The sequence below is a fragment of the Ovis aries genome, chromosome 15 (assembly GCF_016772045.2).
Source record: "Ovis aries strain OAR_USU_Benz2616 breed Rambouillet chromosome 15, ARS-UI_Ramb_v3.0, whole genome shotgun sequence".
Lineage (NCBI taxonomy): Eukaryota > Metazoa > Chordata > Mammalia > Artiodactyla > Bovidae > Ovis > Ovis aries.
In genome coordinates, this window is record NC_056068.1 from 30,726,502 (window position 1) to 30,745,547 (window position 19,046).

The 19,046-nt window shown below is 36.6% G+C and overlaps 1 protein-coding gene across 7 annotated transcripts in view; it reads left to right on the forward strand.

Moving 5' to 3' along the window:
- The window catches only part of ARHGEF12 (Rho guanine nucleotide exchange factor 12), a 164,679-nt gene that overhangs the window by 88,311 nt on the left and 57,322 nt on the right, over positions 1-19,046 (forward strand). For 6 of the 7 annotated variants that reach the window (XM_060399319.1, XM_060399321.1, XM_012095611.5 and 3 more), the window contains 4 exons: positions 11,219-11,317; positions 12,018-12,067; positions 15,481-15,538; positions 17,962-18,140. In XM_060399319.1, coding sequence (XP_060255302.1) covers positions 12,029-12,067; positions 15,481-15,538; positions 17,962-18,140 — 276 coding nt within the window. In that variant the 5' untranslated portion in view covers positions 11,219-11,317; positions 12,018-12,028. The remainder of the gene's footprint in view (positions 1-11,218; positions 11,318-12,017; positions 12,068-15,480; positions 15,539-17,961; positions 18,141-19,046) is intronic. The other variant, XM_042232995.1, reaches the window with a different exon arrangement.

Sequence of the window (19,046 nt, forward strand, 5' to 3'; positions counted from 1 at the left end):
TACTATACACTAATAATGAAATGTCAGAGAAAGTAAAAAAGACAGTTCCATTTAAGATCACGTCAAAATAATAAAATAACTAGGAATAAACCTAAGCAAGGAAGTGAAAGACCTATATTCTAAAAAACTGTAAAACAGTGATGAAGGAAATTGAAGATGATTCAAAGAAGTAGAAAGATATTCCAGACTCTTAGATTGAAAGAATTAATATTATTAAAATAGCCATATTACTCAAAGCAATCTACAGATTTAAGTGCAATCAGAATACACGAGATATTTTCTGCAGAACTAGAACAAATAATCCTAAAGTTTATATGGAATAACCAATGACCTCAAATTGCCAAACCAATTCTGAGACAAAAGAACAAACTGGAGGTATAATCCTCTCAAACTTCAAACTATACTCCAAAGCTATAGTAGTCAGGACAGCATGGTATTGGCATAAAAACAAATGCATAGATCAATGGCAAAGAATAGAGAGCCCAGAAATAAATCTACACATCTACAGTCAATTAATCTATAACAAAGTGGGCAAGATAAACAGTGGAGAAAAGATAATCTCTTCAAGTGATCCTGGGTAAGCTGGATGACCATATGTAAAACAATGAAACTATAACATTCCTTCATACCATATACAAAAATAAAGTCAAAATGGTTTAAAGACCTAAATCTAAGACCTAAAACCATAAAATTGCTAGAAGAGAGCATTGAATACTCTTTGACATAAATTGTAGCAAAATTTTCTTGGATAAGTCTCCTAAGGCAAAAGAAATAAGAGCAGAAATAAACAAATGAGACCTAAATAAACTCAAAGGCTTTTGCACAGTGAAGGAAAACATCAACAAAACAAAAAGACAACCTGTGGAATGGGAAAAAATATTTGCAAATGATGTGACAAGGGGTTAATATCCAAACTATACAAAGAACTCATTACAATTTAATATCAAGGAAAAAACAATCCAGTCAAAAAATGTGCAGAAGACTTGAATAGCCATTTTTCAAAGAAAATATGTAGATGGCTAACAGGCATGTGAAACAGTGCTCATCACTGCTGCTTATTAAGAAATGCTAATCAAAACCACAATGAAGTATTACCTCATACCTGTCAGAATGACAACCATTAAAAAGTCAACAAATGACAGATGTTAGAGAAGCTGTGGAGAAAAGGGAACCCTTGTACACCATTGAGGGAAATGTAACTTGGTACAGGCACTGTGGAAGACAGTTTGAGTTCCTTAAAAAACTAAAACTAGAACTACCGTATGATTCAGCAGTTCCACTCCTGGGTATATAGCTGGAAAAACAGAAATGCTAATTGGAAAAGACAATGCACCACAGTGTTCATAGCAGCACTATTTATAATAGCCAAGATGCGGAACCAGCTCAAGTGCTTGCCAACAAATGATTGGATTAAGAAGATCCACCAATACAGGAACTACATTCAATATGTTGTAATAACTTATCATGGAAAATAATATGAAGAATAAATATGTATATAACTGAATCACTTAGTTGTACACCTGAAACTAACACAATATTTTGAACCAACTTTTATAAATCATGCTCGTGCTCTGTTGCTAAGCCATGTCTGACTCTTTGGGACCCCCACGGAGCCCATGGGACCCCCTGTAGCCCACCAGGCCCTGTCCATAGGGTTTCTCAGGCAAGAATACTGGAGTCAGTTGCTATTTCCTTCTCCAGGGAATCTTCCCGACCCAGGCATTGTCAGGCGGGTTGTTTAATCACTGAGCCACCAACTATACTTCAGTTTTTAAAAAAGAATATCTTATGTATGTATACAGAGAGGACTATCATAACACACATCAAGGAATATTACTCAGCCATGAAAAATGAAATAATGCCATTTGCAGCCACATGGATAGACCTAGAAAGCATTATGCATAGTGAAATAAGTCAGACAGAGAAGGGCAAAGACTACATGATATAACTTATATGTGGAATCTAAAAACAATACAGATGAATGTATATACAAAACAGAGTCACAGATACAGAAAACAAACTTTTGGTTACCAAAGGAAAGAGGGAAGGGAGGAAGTACAAATTTGAGGTATGGAATTAATAGATACAAACTACTGTATATAAAATAGATAAACAAGGATATACTCTGTAGCATAGGGAAGTATACTGAGAATCTTGTAATAACCTGTAATGGAATATAATCTGCAAAAACACTGTTTATGCTGTATGCCTGAAATTAACAGAATTTGTAAATTAATGGTACCTCAGTAAAAAAAGCATTGAAAAAAAAAAAAGCCACAATATTTTAACAGGAAAACATCTCCTTTGTTTATAAAGGGAAAAAAATTAGGAAAGGATAATATTTACATAAATTTGATAGACTGTCTACTTTTACTTCATTGATAACATGAAGCATGACATTTATTATCAGCTTCCAGGTGAAATACCATATTCCTTAAAAGACCAGAAATAAAAACTTATTTGTAACTAGAGTTATTTTAGGGTAGATAGAGAATTAAGTTAGTTAGAATTCAGGGCAGAAGGTTAGTGTCTGTATAGGAGTATTTCCTCACTTCACATAGTTTTCAGGGATATGAGTTTACTTTTTCTTGAAAAATGACTTGAGTATGATATATTTACAAAATAGGTTCAAATTAGTAAATATTCATTGAGCACCGATTATACTCCAGGTACTATGGTAAGGGATAGATTAAAAGGTAAGAGGAGACTGTTCCTGCTTTCTGGAAGTTCACAGTCTGGCACAGAAGAAACCCTTTTTTGTAAGTATGATAATAGAGATGTGCCCTTGATTACCAGTGCTCCATATGCAGTTATTAATAGTTGTGAGAAAAGAAATCTTCTATGGCACTAAGGATAGTAAAGAGTAAAGAAATATTCCTGTGACTAAATCTCAAATTTAGGTTATCATTACCTTACTCGTTGAACACTCTCTCTGCCTGTCTTCATACAAAGTACGTGGTTACAGTTCATGTTAAAGTCATTTTATGACCTTATAAAAACTTGTATTCAGAGATAAACACATTTGTATGGTGATTATAGTTAATAATCTTTATACCAGAGAATAAGAGAATTAGAAAAATAAACCAGCAAACAGCAAACAAACCATGGACAGTATGTGTTGTAAGAATCAGAAAAAGTTAACATGCTCAAAGATTTTTTTTTTTTAGTTAATAAAATTTGGAAATAGATATTCTATAATTAGGAGTCCATTTTTTAAATCTCATCCTTCTTTAATAACATATTGGGCCTGTTGTTTTGTCATATTCTTGGAGAAGGCAGTGGCAACCCATTCCAGTACTCTTGCCTAGAGGATTCCATGGGCAGAGGAGCCTGGTAGGCTGAAGTCCATGGGGTCGTGAAGAGTCAGGTATGACTGAGCACCTTCACTTTCGCTTTTCACTTTGATGCATTGGAGAAGGAAATGGCAACCCAGTCCAGTGTTCTTGCCTGGAGAATCCCAGGGGTGGGGGAGCCTGGTGGGCTGCCGTCTCTGGGCCCTATCTGTTTCTTTATTATCCTTCCCCACCAAGATTTTAAGTTCTTTGAGTGCAAAGACTTCCAGTAGTTTTGTGTTGCTCATAACACCTACAGATTGCAGTGTTAAATAACTAGTAGATGCTTAATACAAATTTTCCCAAAAAAGTAAATGCTTTTTGTCAAAAAAGACATTTCAAAAATACGACTAGTTAGTACTGGTGATGTCAGTACTATGGCTTCCTATTTTGTAAGAGTGGTGAATTTGTGAATTTAAATACTGTTTAGTACTTGGTGGAATTTATCCTCTGTGGTGGGTTAAAGCACCTTCTGGTCTACAATAAGTAGAACATTTCAATAATTTGAATTCTGTAGATCCTGAATTGGCTATATGTATGTTTTCTTTTTGTATTGGTGGCCTAGTAATTCTTAGATGTTCAAGTATGTCAGACTCCAGACTGGTAGATGGACTTAAAATAATAATAAGTGGGCAGTATAATGGTGTTAAGGAGAAAGAGATGCATATGATGTGCACATTGCTTTTTCTTCTTTGCTCTTTATCTTTTCCTTTCAATGTAGCATCAAAGGGGAAAGTTATCACATGGAATAAATTTGAATTTGAGAATACAGGTGTTCAGTATTCTGAAGTAACCCTAATATTTTTTCAATACTTGGCAGTCTATTAGGACCCTAAGCATATTTGCTAAAATTAACTGTGTGTTGGGTTTTTTTTTTTTTTTTTAATCTCTGATCACCTCCCTTTCTAAGTTTCCATCCATCTCTAGACTCCTGTTGGAGAAGGAAATGGCAACCCACTCCAGTATTCTTGCCTAGAGAATCCTGTGGACAGAGGGGTCTGGTGGACTGCTGACCATAGGGTCGCACAGAGTCGGACACGACTGAAAAGACTTAGCAGCAACAGCAACCAGACTCCTGTGTATTTCTGATATTCATTAATTCATTAACAATTTAAAAAATGTCCTTTTATTCCAGAACATTTACCAGGTCCTGAGATAAGTTGGTAAACAAGGCAGTGCCCCTGAATCCTTAAAAGTATGTAATCTAATAAGAGGATAAATACAAATCACCTGTGACTGGTAAAGATGCTCTGAAAGTAAACAGAGGGTGCAGTGGTAGTTAGGATGGGACACCTAACCCAGTCTTGATATTTAGGAAAAATTTTATAAGAGAAGATGATTTGTTTCTTGAGGCCTTCTTACTTTCTCTCATCTTCTAAAGTTATTATAAGAAGCTCTGTAAAATGTCCGTATTCCGTAACCAGTGTCAAAGTAATTTGCTGGTCAATTAAAACAAAATTCAGACAAAGCCATAAATGAGGACTGACTCTACTCAGCATTATTTACATTAATGATATGAGTTTGTTGACACAAAAGTATTTTTAAATGATTTTTAATTGATGGCATAGATAATATATTTCTGAGCAGGAAAATCCAAGGGCAACTCACCCCTAATCATAATAAAGTAATAACTCATATTTATTAGCCCTTAGTATTTGTCAGACATTAAGCTAGAGACTTTAGGTTCATTATATTCAAATGAAATACACAAATAGAGCAAACTCTTAATCTCCATTACTCCTCTCATTGTGTACAAACACTCGAGTTTCTACAGGAACCTGAAAGAGAGTCTGCTTAAGATCAGCGGCTTAGCAAGCAAACATCAGTATTAGAATCCTCTAACTCACTTGATTTTCAGCCCTTTGGAACTGAGGGGGATGGTTATAGCATGAAAAAATACATATTCAGTGTTGTAGCTCTCTTGACTTCTGATATTCAAAAATTCAAAATATCTAATTTATTTTGATATTTCAAATGACTGTAAAGAAGCTTATCAGATGTTTTATGTTTCTGAAGCTAGGTTTGCATTTTAAAACCTTCCTGTATAACATCATTTTCTGATACTTACATTTATTGTATTATGTACTAGAAATTATAATAAAGAATGTCTTTTTCCATGATTTTATGCATTCATACTCATTCTGTTTAGAATTGTTCCTAATTACTTGAAGGAAGCAACATTAAACAAAAATTATTAAATTCTGATCTTCACTCTGCCCACATTACAGTTTCCTATTTTGGAAGCGTGGTGAATTTGTGAATTCAAATACTGTTTAGTACTTGGTAGACTCTAGAATTGAGGTCTCATTTTTTTGAAGTTGAAAGTTAACTTTTTTGAGATCCAATTTACATAAAATACGATGTACTCATATTAAGTATACAATTCAGTAAGTCTTAACAGATACATATTCATACAGCCATTACCTTAATTAAGATACAGAACATTTCCATCAACCCAAAAAGTTGTTTCATGTATCTCATTGCAGTCATTCTTACCTCTCCATCCGTCTTGTCCCTAGGCAACCACTAATCTGCTTTTTGTTACTATAGTTGACTTTTTCGCTTGTTCTACATTGGAATCATGTAATATTTATAGTCTTTTGTATCTTCTGTCTTTTGCTTAGTGTGATGTTTTTGTGATCCATATTTGTTGCATGTGTGAGTAGTTCCTTACTTTTTTTTCTTGCTAAGTAGTGTTTTATTATAATGGATATATGACTATTTTTTAAAGAATCTATTTGTCTGTTAATGGACAGTTGACAGAAGATGGTCTGCTGGAGAAGGGAATGGCAAACCACTTCAGTATTCTTGCCTTGAGAACCCCATGAACAGCATGAATAGGCAAAAAGATAGGACACTGAAAGATGAACTTCCCAGGTTGGTAGTTGCCCAGTATGCTACTGGAGATCAATGGAGAAATAACTCCAGAAAGAATGAAGGGATGGAGCTAAAGGAAAAACAACACCCAGTTGTGGATGTGACTGGTGATAGAAGCAAGGTCCGATGCTGTACAGAGCAGTATTGCATAGGTACCTGGAATGTTAGGTCCATGAATCAAGGCAAATTGGAAGTGATCAAACAGGAGATGGCAAGAGTGAACATCGACATTCTAGGAATTAGCAAACTTAAGATGGACTGGAATGGGTGAATTTAATTCAGATGACCATTGTATCTACTACTGTGGGCAGGAATCCCTTAGAAGAAATGGAGTAGCCATCATAGGCAACAAGAGTCTGAAATGCAGTACTTGGATGCAGTCTCAAAAATGACAGAATGATCTCTGTTCGTTTCCAAGGGAAACCATTCAATATCACAGTAATCCAAGTCTATGCCCCAACCAGTAACACTGAAGAAGCTGAAATTGAACAGTTCTATGAAGACCTATAAGACCTTCTAGAACTAACACCCAAAAAAGATGTCCTTTTCATTATAGGGGACTAAATGTGAAAGTAGGAAGTTAAGAAACACCTGGAGTAACAGGCAAATTAGGCCTTGAAGTACGGAATGAAGCAGGGCAAAGGCTAATAGAGTTCTGCCAAGAGAACACACTGGTCATAGCAAACACCCTCTTCCAACAACACAAGAGAAGACTCTACACATGGACATCACCAGATGGTCAATACCAAAATCAGCTTGATTATATTCTTTGCAGCCAGAGATGGAGAAGCACTATACAGTCAGCAAAAACAAGACTGGGAGCTGACTGTGGCTCAGATCATGAACTCCTTATTGCCAAATTCAGACTTCAATTGAAGACAGTGGGGAAACCACTAGACCATTCAGGTATGACCTATATCAAATCCCTTATGACTAACAGTGGAAGTGAGAAATAGATTTAAGGGTCTAGATCTGATAGACAGAGTGCCTGATGAACTATGGATGGAGGTTTGTGACATTGTACGGGAGACAGGAATCAAGACCATCCCGAAGAAAAAGAAATGCAAAAAAGCAAAATGGCTATCTGGGGAGGCCTTACAAATAGCTGTGAAAAGAAGAGAAGTGAAAAGCAAAGGAGAAAAAGGAAAGATATACCCATTTGAATGCAGAGTTCCAAAGAATAGCAAGGAGAGATAAGAAAGCCTTCCTCAGTGATCAATTCAAAGAAATAGAGGAAAACAACAGAATGGGAAAGACTAAAGATCTCCTCAAGAAGATTAGAGATACCAAGGGAACATTTCATGCAAAGATGGGCTCAGTAAAGGACAGAAATGGTATAGACCTCACAGAAGCAGAAGATGTTAAGAAGAGGTGGCAAGAATACAGAAAAACTTTATAAAAAAGATCTTCGCGACCCAGATAATGACGATGGTGTGATCACTCACCTAGAGCCAGACATCTGGAATGTGAAGTCATGTGGTCGTTAGGAAGCATCACTATGAACAAAGCTAGTGGAGGTGATGGAATTCCAGTTGAGCTTTTGGCAAATCCTAAAAGATGATGCTGTGAAAGTGCTGCACTCAATATGCCAGCAAATTTGGAAAACTCAGCAGTGGCCACAGGACTGGGAAAGGTCAGTTTTCATTCCAATCCCAAAGAAAGGCAATGCCAAAGAATGCTCAAACTACCGCACAATTGCACTCATCTCACACGCTAGTAAAGCAATGCTCAAAATTCTCCAAGCCAGGCTTCAGCAATACATGAACCGTGAACTTCCAGATGTTCAAGGTGATTTTAGAAAAGGCAGAGGAACCAGAGATCAAATTGCCAACATCCACTGGATCATCGAAAAAGCAAGAGAGTTCCAGGAAAATATCTATTTCTGCTTTATTGACTATGCCAAAGCCTTTGACTGTGTGGATCACAATAAACTGTGGAAAAGCCTGAAAGAGATGGGAATATCAGACCACCTGACCTGCAGCTTGAGAAGCCTGTATCCAAGCCGGGAGGCAGCAGTAAGAACTGGACATGGAACAAACAACAGACTGGTTCCAAATAGGAAAAGGAGTATGTCAAGCTGTATACTGTCACCCTGCTTATTTAACTTATATGCAGAGTACATCATGAGAAATGCTGGGCTGGAGGAAGCACAAGCTGGAATCAAAATTGCCGGGAGAAATAGCAATAATCTCAGATATGCTGATGACACCACCCTTATGGCAGAAAATGAAGAATTAAAGAGCCTCTTGATGAAGGTGAAAGAGAAGAGTGAAAAAGTTGGCTTGAAGCTCAATATTCAGAAAACAAAGATCATGGCATCTAGTCCCATCACTCCATGGGAAATAGATGGGAAACAGTGGAAACAGTGACTGACTTTATTTTGGGGGGCTCAAAAATCACTGCAGATAGTGATTGCAGCCATGAAATTAAAAGACACTTACTCCTTGGAAAGAAAGTTATGACCAGCCAAGACAGCATATTGAAAAGCAGAGACATTACTTTGTCAACAAAGGTCCGTCTAGTCAGGGTTACAGTTTTTCCAGTAGTCATGTATGGATGTGAGAGTTGGACTATAAAGAAAGCTGAGCACCGAAGAATTGATGCTTTTGAACTGTGGTGTTGGAGAAGACTCTTGAGAGTCCCTTGGACTGCAAGGAGATCCAACCAGTCCATTCTGAAGGAGATCAGCCCTGGGTGTTCATTGGAAGGACTGATGTTGAAGCTGAAACTCCAGTACTTTGGCCACCTGATGCAAAGAGCTGACTCATTGGAAAAGACCCTGATGCTGGGAGAGATTGAGGGCAGGAGGAGAAGGGGGACAACAGAGGATGAGATGGTTGGATGGCATCATCGACTCAGTGGACATGGCTTTGGGTAGACTGTGGGAGTTGGAGATGGACAGGGAGGCCTGGGGTGCTGCACAGTTCATGGGGTCGCAAAGAGTCGGACATGACTGAGCAACTGAACTTAACTGAGTTGTTTCTAGTTTTTCACTCTTAATGAGGAAAATTGCTGAGAACATTATTTTTTTTTTTTACCAGCCTTTATGTGGACATGAGCTTTCATTCCTCTTAGGAGTGAAGATGTTGGGGCATATGTAATTATATACTTTAAGAAATTTCTACCATCTAACATTCCCACCAGCATTGTATGAGAGTTCCAGTTGTTCCGCACCCTTTCTGGTACCTGGTATTATCTGTCTTTTCATTTTAGCATTGGTTAGTATATAGTGGTGTCTCTTTGTGTTTTAACTTGCATTTTCCTGAAGACAGCAGATGTTGAGTACCTTTGCATGTGCTTATTGGCCACTGATGCATCTTTATGTGTGATGTATTTTTTCAAACCTTTTGTCCCTTTAAAATATGTCTTCCATTATTGGATTGTAGAGATGTTTTTTAAAAAAAATAAGAATCTAGATACAAGTGCTTTATCAGTAATTTGTATTACAAATGTTTTCTCCCAGTCTGTGGCTTGCTTTTTCATTTTCTTATTACTGTCTTTAGGAAAGCAATTATTTAAAATTTTGAATCCAGTATCCTGGGTTTTTCTTTTATGATTGGTGCGTTTTGCATCCTGAAAGATCTCTGCCTATCCTAAGGTCTTGAAGATTTGTTCCTGTGTGTTCTTATGAAAAGTTTTAGCTTTTATCTTGAGGTCCATGGTTTGTTGTAAGTTAATAAATTAAGGTCTAAGATTCCTCGTTTCCATTTAGGGATCCAGTTATTCTAGTTTGTCGTCTGTAGTAGGCTCCTGTGTGCTGTGCTTAGTCACTCAGTCGTGTCCGACTCTGCAACCCCATAGACTGTAGCCTGCCAGGCTACTCTGTCCAAGGGGATTCTCTAGGCTAGAACACTGGAGTGGGGTGCCATGCCCTCCTCCAGGGGATCTTCCCAACCCAGGGATCGAACCCAGGTTTCCCTCATCACAGGCAGTTTCTTTACCTCATACTTGTGTCATTTCATCAATAGCAAGAAATATGCACGTATATTCATTAACGTGCAGTCTTTAGCACTTCCTTTGTTTTGTATATCAAACTTATTTAAAAGATCATGCCTCTGTATAAAAATATTAATTTTGAAGTAGTTTTTATTTGCTAGTCATCATTATACTTGTGTTATTTTTGTATATTGTTTTTATATATTCATTTTTGGTGAAGCATTTGGACTCTGTAAAGCTGGAAGTATGTATTAAACCTTTGGCTAACACAGAGTTCAGGATCTCCCGATCTTGCTCTGTAATGAAAACAGCCCTGGGCGCTAATCAGGGTTCTGTTTTATCCCTGTTCCTTTGGTTGTGGTCTTCTTTCTCTCATCTTACCTTGACAATTTTTGTTTGCTGTTTAACTGGAAGGAAAACAAATTCTCTGTAGCAATCAGGTAAGTATATGAAAGAAATAAAAGAGCTGGTTAAGCTCACAAGTTCTTTTATCTTTTCTACCGTGTTTTCTTTTTATTATTTCTGAAGGCCAAAGTGTTTCTTTCCTTTGGACTTTTCAGAAGAGCCACAGGTACTCTCTAAGCATTCCTTTCTTTTTAATGGTCTGTTTTTCTGAATATGTGTTTTTGAGAGTAATGCTGAACTTCTCTAGAGTTTACCATGGGCTGCTTCTAGCCTAATGTCCCAGAAAGTTCGATTGTCTTGGGTTTAAATACCATTTAGAGCACTTAAAAACACAATGAAGTGTGGGTAGAATTTTATATTACAAATAAATTGCATAGACTTGAATGGGCTTCCGTCTGTCCCCTCTCTAATACTTTACCTTTTCCAGTTCGCCTTAGCTATTTTTAATCCTGGAGCAATTCTACTCTACCTTTCCTTTGAGAAACCAATACATATGACTCTGTGATATTGTGTTTGTTTTGCTTATGGGGTTAGTGCTCTTTATTTTTGACATGGGTTTCACGTGCTACTTTGTGTTTCTCCAGGTTCATTACTAATAATATGATTATTGACTTTTTTCCCCTCTGTTTTCTCTTTCCTTCTCTCGCTATCCTGTGGTTCTTGTGCAGGTCTTGTTCAGCGTTGTGTGATCATCCAGAAGGATGACAATGGATTTGGGCTGACGGTCAGTGGAGACAACCCAGTGTTCGTACAGTCTGTCAAAGAAGGCAAGGCATTTTTAAAAAACAGTCTTGTCACTGGGAGCAAACAGAGTAAGAATAGAAAAGCTTAAATAATGTCCATTGCTTAGAATAAAACAATCACATAATTATAGGTCATATGGCCTTACTGTACTAGATTTGTTTCCAGTGTTAGTTATAGGCGCGAATTTATCCCGGTTGACTTCCTGTTGCATTTTATGGAAAGAAAAAAGTTCTTGTATGTTTTAGAAAAATCACATGACTCTTCAGTCATGATACTTTAAGCATCATTACTTATAGAAGTTTGTATAATTTTTTTTCTTCATGGCACCGGAGATATTTAGGTAGTGACAGATTAAAGAAATGGTCGTAGGCTCAAAAAATATCTGGCTTTTCCCCTCAAATGACTATAATATCTTATACTATTGCAATATTACCATATATTGAATACTTCCTTTATGTTAGTTGCTGTAATTTGAGTGAGATACTTTGGTACTTTTTAATCTCCATTTTACAGGGGATATTGAGTCTTAGAGTGAGAAAAAAAAAAAAACCCATAAAATCTGACCATGGTCACCCAGCTAGTGAGTGGCAGAAGCAGGATTGGGACCTTGTCTGTCTGACTTTACAATCCATGTTTTTAGCTATTTTGTTACATGCTTCTCTTTTGAGAAGATTGTCAGTGAATGTAAATGAATTACATTTTAAGAATTAATTTCTATTACAGATGGAGCAGCCATGCGGGCTGGAGTACAGACAGGTGATCGAATCATCAAGGTAAGGAAAAGACTGCTAGGAAATTTATGATAGAAATATAAAGGAGCATATATTAGCCATATTTTAGTTTTTTAGCTTGAATTTTTATTAAAAGCTACACATTATAGATGATGGATTTATTGACTATAAAACATTATTTCATTTATCTTAATATTAATGTTACCCTTTACTGTAAAGCATAATAAAAGTTTTGAATAAATAGAGTCATGTGTGTTCTTGGGCAGGAGAGTAGCTCACTGTTACAAAGATCTTATTTCTCCAAGGTAATCTCTTAGCAAGAAGTTCTCATCATAATATATTAATAAATTTGGGAGGTGTGCCATTCCTTGTCAAACTTCCAAATGACTATTTCTTCTAAACAAATTTTGCAAAGGTATTATGGGAAGAGGTAAGTGGGAGGTGAGATGGTGTAGATTAATTTGAAGCAAGTGACTGTAGTATAAATATGGATCTATCTGTGGAACACAATAGAGGGTCCAGAAACAGGCCTTGAGTTTTGATCAGTAGAGTAAGTATGGATTAGTCACTAATTATTAGGCAACTGACTAATGTGATTACTTAAAATCAAATTACTGTATAGGAAAAGACATAACATATTTACAAAGAACTATCTGGAAATACATATTTGAAACGTATTGTAGAATATAATATAAAGAACACTTTTAAATTACTAACAAAAGAATAAATAGTCTAATAGAAAGATGGGCAAAGAATTTTATCAGGCCATTCCCCAGAGTAATTGAAATAAGTAATATATCAATGAGGATATGTCCAATCTCACTGATAGCAAAGAAGAAGAAATATATTTGGTAAAATAGGTAAAAATATATTTGCTTGTCAGGAATTTTAAAGACTGCCAGTTACTCCTTGGAAGAAAAGTTATGACCAACCTAGATAGCATATTCAAAAGCAGAGACATTACTTTGCCAACAAAGGTCCATCTAGTCAAGGCTGTGGTTTTTCCAGTGGTCATGTATGGATGTGAGAGTTGGACTGTGAAGAAAGCTGAGTGCTGAAGAATTGATGCTTTTGAACTGTGGTGTTGGAGAAGACTCTTGAGAGTCCCTTGGACTGCAAGGAGGTCCAACCAGTCCATTCTAAAGGAGATCAGCCCTGGATGTTCTTTGGAAGGAATGATGCTAAAGCTGAAACTCCAATACTTTGGCCACCTCATGTGAAGAGTTGAGGAAAGACTTTTCATTGGAAAAGACTGATGCTGGGAGAGACTGGGGGCAAGAGGAAAAGGGGACGACAGAGGATGAGATGGCTGGATGGCATTGCTGACTCGATGGATGTGAGTCTGAGTGAACTCTGGGAGTTGGTGATGGACAGGGAGGCCTGGCATGCTGCCGTTCATGGGGTCGCAGAGAGTCGGACATGACTGAGCAACGGAACTGAACTGAACTGAATATACATTTGATATAGTTTGGGAATGGCTACCATGGCTACTCTTATAAACTTGTGAATATAAATTAGGTAAAACCTATTTGGATGGAAATTTGTGAATATATATCAAAAGTTACATATTTTTAGAAAGTATATAAACTTTGACCACAGTTTTGCTTTAGGAACTTGTCTAAGGAAATGGTGTTCAAATGTGAAGTGATATGTGTATAGGAAAATTTACTTAAGCTTTATCACTTTGAAAACTTGTAAGCAATCTAAATATGCATAAACTGAGGGCTAGAGAAATAAATTGAAGAAGAAGATGGCAACCCACTCCAGTATTTTGCCTGGAGAGTCCCAGGGACAGAGGAGCCTGGTGGGCTGCTGTCTGTGGGGTTGCACAGGGTCAGACATGACTGAAGCGACTTAGCAGCAGCAGAGAAATAATTTGCATTACATCTCCAGCTCTTAAAAAGAGTAGATTAGGTCTGTTGTAACCTATATTGAAAGGCATCCATAATACAATAAAACAGTATTTTTTTTTATTTGCAGAAAAAGACAGTTATAATGTGCGTGTATGCTTGTCTGTATATCTGGTGTGTGTACATTAGAAAAGCATCTCAAATATTAAGCATCATGCTTAATAGTGATTGTCTCTGGTGGGCATGACAAGTGTACTTTTGCTTTGATTTTATACCCTGATAAATTTGAACTTGTAAAAATTAGTATTACTTGCCTCAGAAAAAAATAATGTTAATATTAGATCCATGTTTGATATTTTTACTTTAATTTCTCTGGCTTAGTGGAAATTCTGGAGAACACTTCCTACATTTAGCCTGTCTGAAAATTTAATTTTCTCTGTAAAGATTAGGATATGATCAGAAAACAAAAAGTAAATTGAATATTATTGTAGAATATTGGTTATTCATCTTTTGAAAAATGTATTATGCTTTTGGAAACCAATGAATTTGCAATTAAAAGCATAGCAAGCTTTTCTATTTGCAAGGGTTCTTCACTGTGAAGGATTTGTGTATCTGTTGCTTTGTATATTTTATCATTTTTCATGGTGAATAAGCTATAATGTCCTTTAAATCAAGGCCTTTTTTGGTGCTCAAGTTCATTTTGTTGCTGAGTGTACCTTATAGAAGGCTTCGCTGGTGGTGCTAGTGGTAAAGATACTGCCTGCCAATGCAGGAGACATGAGAGACAGGGATTTGATCCCTGGGTCGGGAAGATCCCCTGGAGGGGGACATGGCAACCCACTCCAGTCTTGCTGCCTGAAGGATCCCGTGGACAGAGTAGTCTGGCGGGCTGCAGTCCATAGGGTCACACAGAGTCTGATATGACGGAAGTGACTTTGCATGCATGCACACACATATACCTTGTAGAATAGTGGTAAAAGTGAATACTGAACCAGATATATACACGTTTTAATATAGGCCTGTTTCAGTTCAGCTCAGTCGGTCAGTCGTGTCCGACCCTTTGCGACCCCATGAATTGCAGCATGCCAGGCCTCCCTGTCCATCACCATCTCCCGGAGTTCACCCAAACCCACGTCCATCGAGTTGGTGATGCCATCCAGCCATCTCATCCTCTGTTGTCCCCTTCTCCTCCTGCCCTCAATCCCTCCCAGCATCAGAGTCTTTTCCAGTGAGTCAACTCTTCACATGAGGTGGCCAAAGTATTGGAGTTTCAGCTTTAGCATCATTCCTTCCAAAGAACACCCAGGACTGATCTCCTTTAGCATGGACTGGTTGGACCTCCTTGCAGTCCAAGGGACTCTCAAGAGTCTTCTCCAACACCACAGTTCAAAAACATCAATTCTTCCGCACTCAGCTTTCTTCACAGTCCAACTCTCACATCCATGCATGACCACAGGAAAAACCATAGCCTTGACTAGACGGACCTTTGTTGGCCTGTTTACTATATTATAATTGGTTGTATTGTGTATAGCAATTCCTAAAGTCAGTTTATCCATTGTCTCAATTAGAATGTATTTGACACACACTGTTTTCATTTTTTTATAGGTGAATGGAACTCTGGTGACTCATTCAAACCATTTGGAAGTGGTGAAGCTAATCAAATGTAGGTGAATGTTATTCTCAGTTTTGTTTTCTGAAACCCTTAAAGCAAAGATCAGCAAACATTTTCTGCAACAGGCCAGATAGTAATTTTTTTAGGCTTTGTGGGCCAGATAGTTTGCCACTTGACTCTCATTATAGTGTAAAAGCAGGCATAGACAATACATCAGTGAATGGACATGGCTGTGTTTCAGTGAAACTTTATTCGCCAGAATAATCTGTGGGTTGAACTTAGTCCTTTGGCTGGAGTTTACTGACCCCTATGTTAAAGTCTGAGGTGAAAATTCTTAACTTACTAATAACTATCTTTAGTCCCTGGTGGCTCAGACAGAAAAGAATCCACCTGCAATACAGGAGACCCAGGTTTGGTCCCTCAGCTGGAAAGCTGTCCTGGAGAAGGAAATAGCCACCCACTGCAGTCTTCTTGCCTGGAGAATTGCTGTGGACAGAAAAGACTGGTGGGCTACAGTCCATGGGGTCACAAAGAGTTGGACACAGCTGAGTGACTAACACTTTGGCTTTTTTTCACTTCATCTTTAGTCCACTTCATATATACGGTTGATTATAATGTCCCTGTCATTCTTGGTTGTATTGAAAACATTTGAAAGAAATGGATGAGTTGACCTGAAAGAGAATAGGTTAAAAAATCAGACACAATGGCTGGATGAACTGAAATGGAACTTCAAGTAACGTAATCATATTCTCTCAGATAAGTAAACGATTAAATAATCCAGAGGAGTGATCTTCTCTTGGAAATCCCCAGGGTTAAGAATTTATAATCTTCTGTATCAGACTATTCCACGGGATGGTAGGCTACAGTTAAGAGACAGGTGTTTGTGGCCAAGCAGAAACACTACTTCTTTATTTAATATTACTTCTTTTCAGTAAGTGGACATCTTTAAAACAAATTTAATACACTGGAATCTTTCTTGGCCTTATTATTGCTTAGATAAATTACCCGTGAATTCCTTTACGTTTTCATCAGAGTACTAGAGCTCTAAATCTGTCACTTTGTTCTTAGTGTTTAACTTTAGTACATTTTAAAAAGAAATGGGAAGATCAGAATTAAATATATTTAGTGCATATTTATATATAGTATTATTTAGTACATACTTATATACTAAATAAAATATATAAATATAAATTTACTATATAGTAAATTTTTATGTACTATATAAATATGGTTTATGATAATAAATATATGCCTGTTAACCGTGTTCCAATATCAGTTTTACTTAAACCCTTGGACTATAGCAGTAGATTACTTATCCAATAACAAGAGCCTAGCTGAAAACTCAAAATAAGAATAAAACAGTCTAAGTATTGAAAACAGATATAAATTTGAAATGCCTAAATCCTGTGTACTATACTTGTAGCGGAGTTCCCTCATGTCCTACTTTTCAGTGCAGACTCTGGACATGATAAAGGTGATTTCAAATCAGACTTGTTTAAAAATATCTAAAGAAGGAAAGGGAAGAACCAGGAAGCTTTGAGAGACAAACATGGATAAGTCAACAAGATACATCAGATGACTTTGTGACAATCACAAAGTGTTTTTGATTGAAAAACTTTAAAAGTGTATATATTTAAAGTCTCCCCAGTATCACAGCATTAATGACTTAAGTGTAAAAAAAATTTTTTTTAGAACCAGAAACACTGAAATAATTGCCATTGAGTTTCATGGCAGAGTAAGTGGAAAGAAACACTATGAAATACAATTTAAAGTATAAGAGAAAGGTTTTGTCATTAAAGATCAGTTATCTAGAAAAGTTATTTATCTGGAAAGTGTTATTTTTGATTCTAGATAAATAATGAATGTCTGTGGTTGAGTCTCTGGTTATGGGTAACTTTGCTTTCTATAATTTTTTCCCATGTAAAATACATACTCAATTTGTCTTTTCCTCCAAATTTTTAAAATTAAAACTTACTGCTTACTTTTTGTGGCTTTTTTTTTTCCTCTCTTTTTTTTAAATCACACTCATTTTTTAAAGTTAATTTAAAATTTCATCATTACAGAGTTAGTTAAGCCTCGCCTAATTAGTGTCATCTTAATATGGTGATTTTTTAAATTTCCATTTGAGAAATTAAACATAGCCATTAGTAGATGGTTGATAAATCATTCATATCTAAATTTTTAAAAATTATTGGGGTTATCTTACTTGCTTTTAAGTAATATCCGATCTTACGAGTAATAATTTGTTATCTGAATTTTGCATTGTTCTTTTAGATTTGTAGGGGAGTCATAAAAGAGATATGGCAGATTGGATTCTGTTTCTGTCGAGAAATGATTAACCAGCAGATGATGAAACTTTCTCACATAACTAGATCTTTTAGAACTATCAAAGATTAAGTAGTAAAATGCTGTAAAATTTTTTTGACAATGTTATTCCCCGTTTCCTCCCCTTTCTACCTTCTCTCTCCCCAAAGCTGGTTCCTATGTAGCTCTCACTGTTCAGGGACGCCCACCTGGGTCGCCCCAGATTCCGCTTGCTGATTCTGAAGTAGAGCCATCAGTCACTGGACATATGTCTCCCATCATGACATCCCCTCATTCACCTGGAGCATCTGGGAATATGGAGAGAATTACTAGTCCTGTGCTCATGGGGGTAAGAGTGGGAAAATGTCTCTGTAAATGTCCAGTTATATAATGAATGACGCCTTTGCTTTATGTTAAGAGTTTCAAAGTGTTGAATTGCTAAACAAAGTTTAAGATCCCAGAAAATAATTTGCTGATGATAAAAAAATTATATAATGGTTGGAATGATTGTAGAATATTGGGATGGCAGATTTAATTCAAGTATTTAACACTTAGCATCTACAACACAGTGTACCTCCCACAAAAATATAATTAAGATATCTGTGGTCAAGGTCCTTTGTCTTCTTAGAATATATATTCTAAGAGGAAAGGGGTGTTTTGTTTATTGTGTTTCCCCAGAGTCTGCAATATTGCTTGGCATATAGTGCTAGATACTTAATAAACCTTTGTTGTTTGAGATTGAATCAAGGGTATGCAGGTAATGATACTACAAAGGCAGAATGTTGACATTATGAGAAGGAAAATATTCTGTGAGGTTTCAAAGAAGGGAGAAAGCACATCCAGTTGTGATAAGGAAGGGCTGTATGGAAAGCTGTTATTTGAAATGAGCTTTGAAGAGCAGTTAACATTCAAGTGGTGGCAGTAGAGGTCAGGGGGAGGAAGTCAACCCAGGTAGAGAGAGTAGGATAAACAAAGGTAAAGAGCCAAGAAAGCATCAAGTATTGGGGAGAAATAGCCAGGATTTTTGTTTGGCTGGTGCTTGTTAAAGATTTATATGGTAGGAAACAAGCTTGGAAAAGTAAGACTATTTATTTTGAAGAGTCTCAACAATGAAGCTAATTTACATGTAACTGGATCATTAAGGATATAGTACATATTTTTTGACTGATGTGATTATAGCAAGATTTTAGGAAGACTAATATGATAAAATATTATAGGGTTATAAAACTGGGGAAAATGGCAGGAGATGAATTAG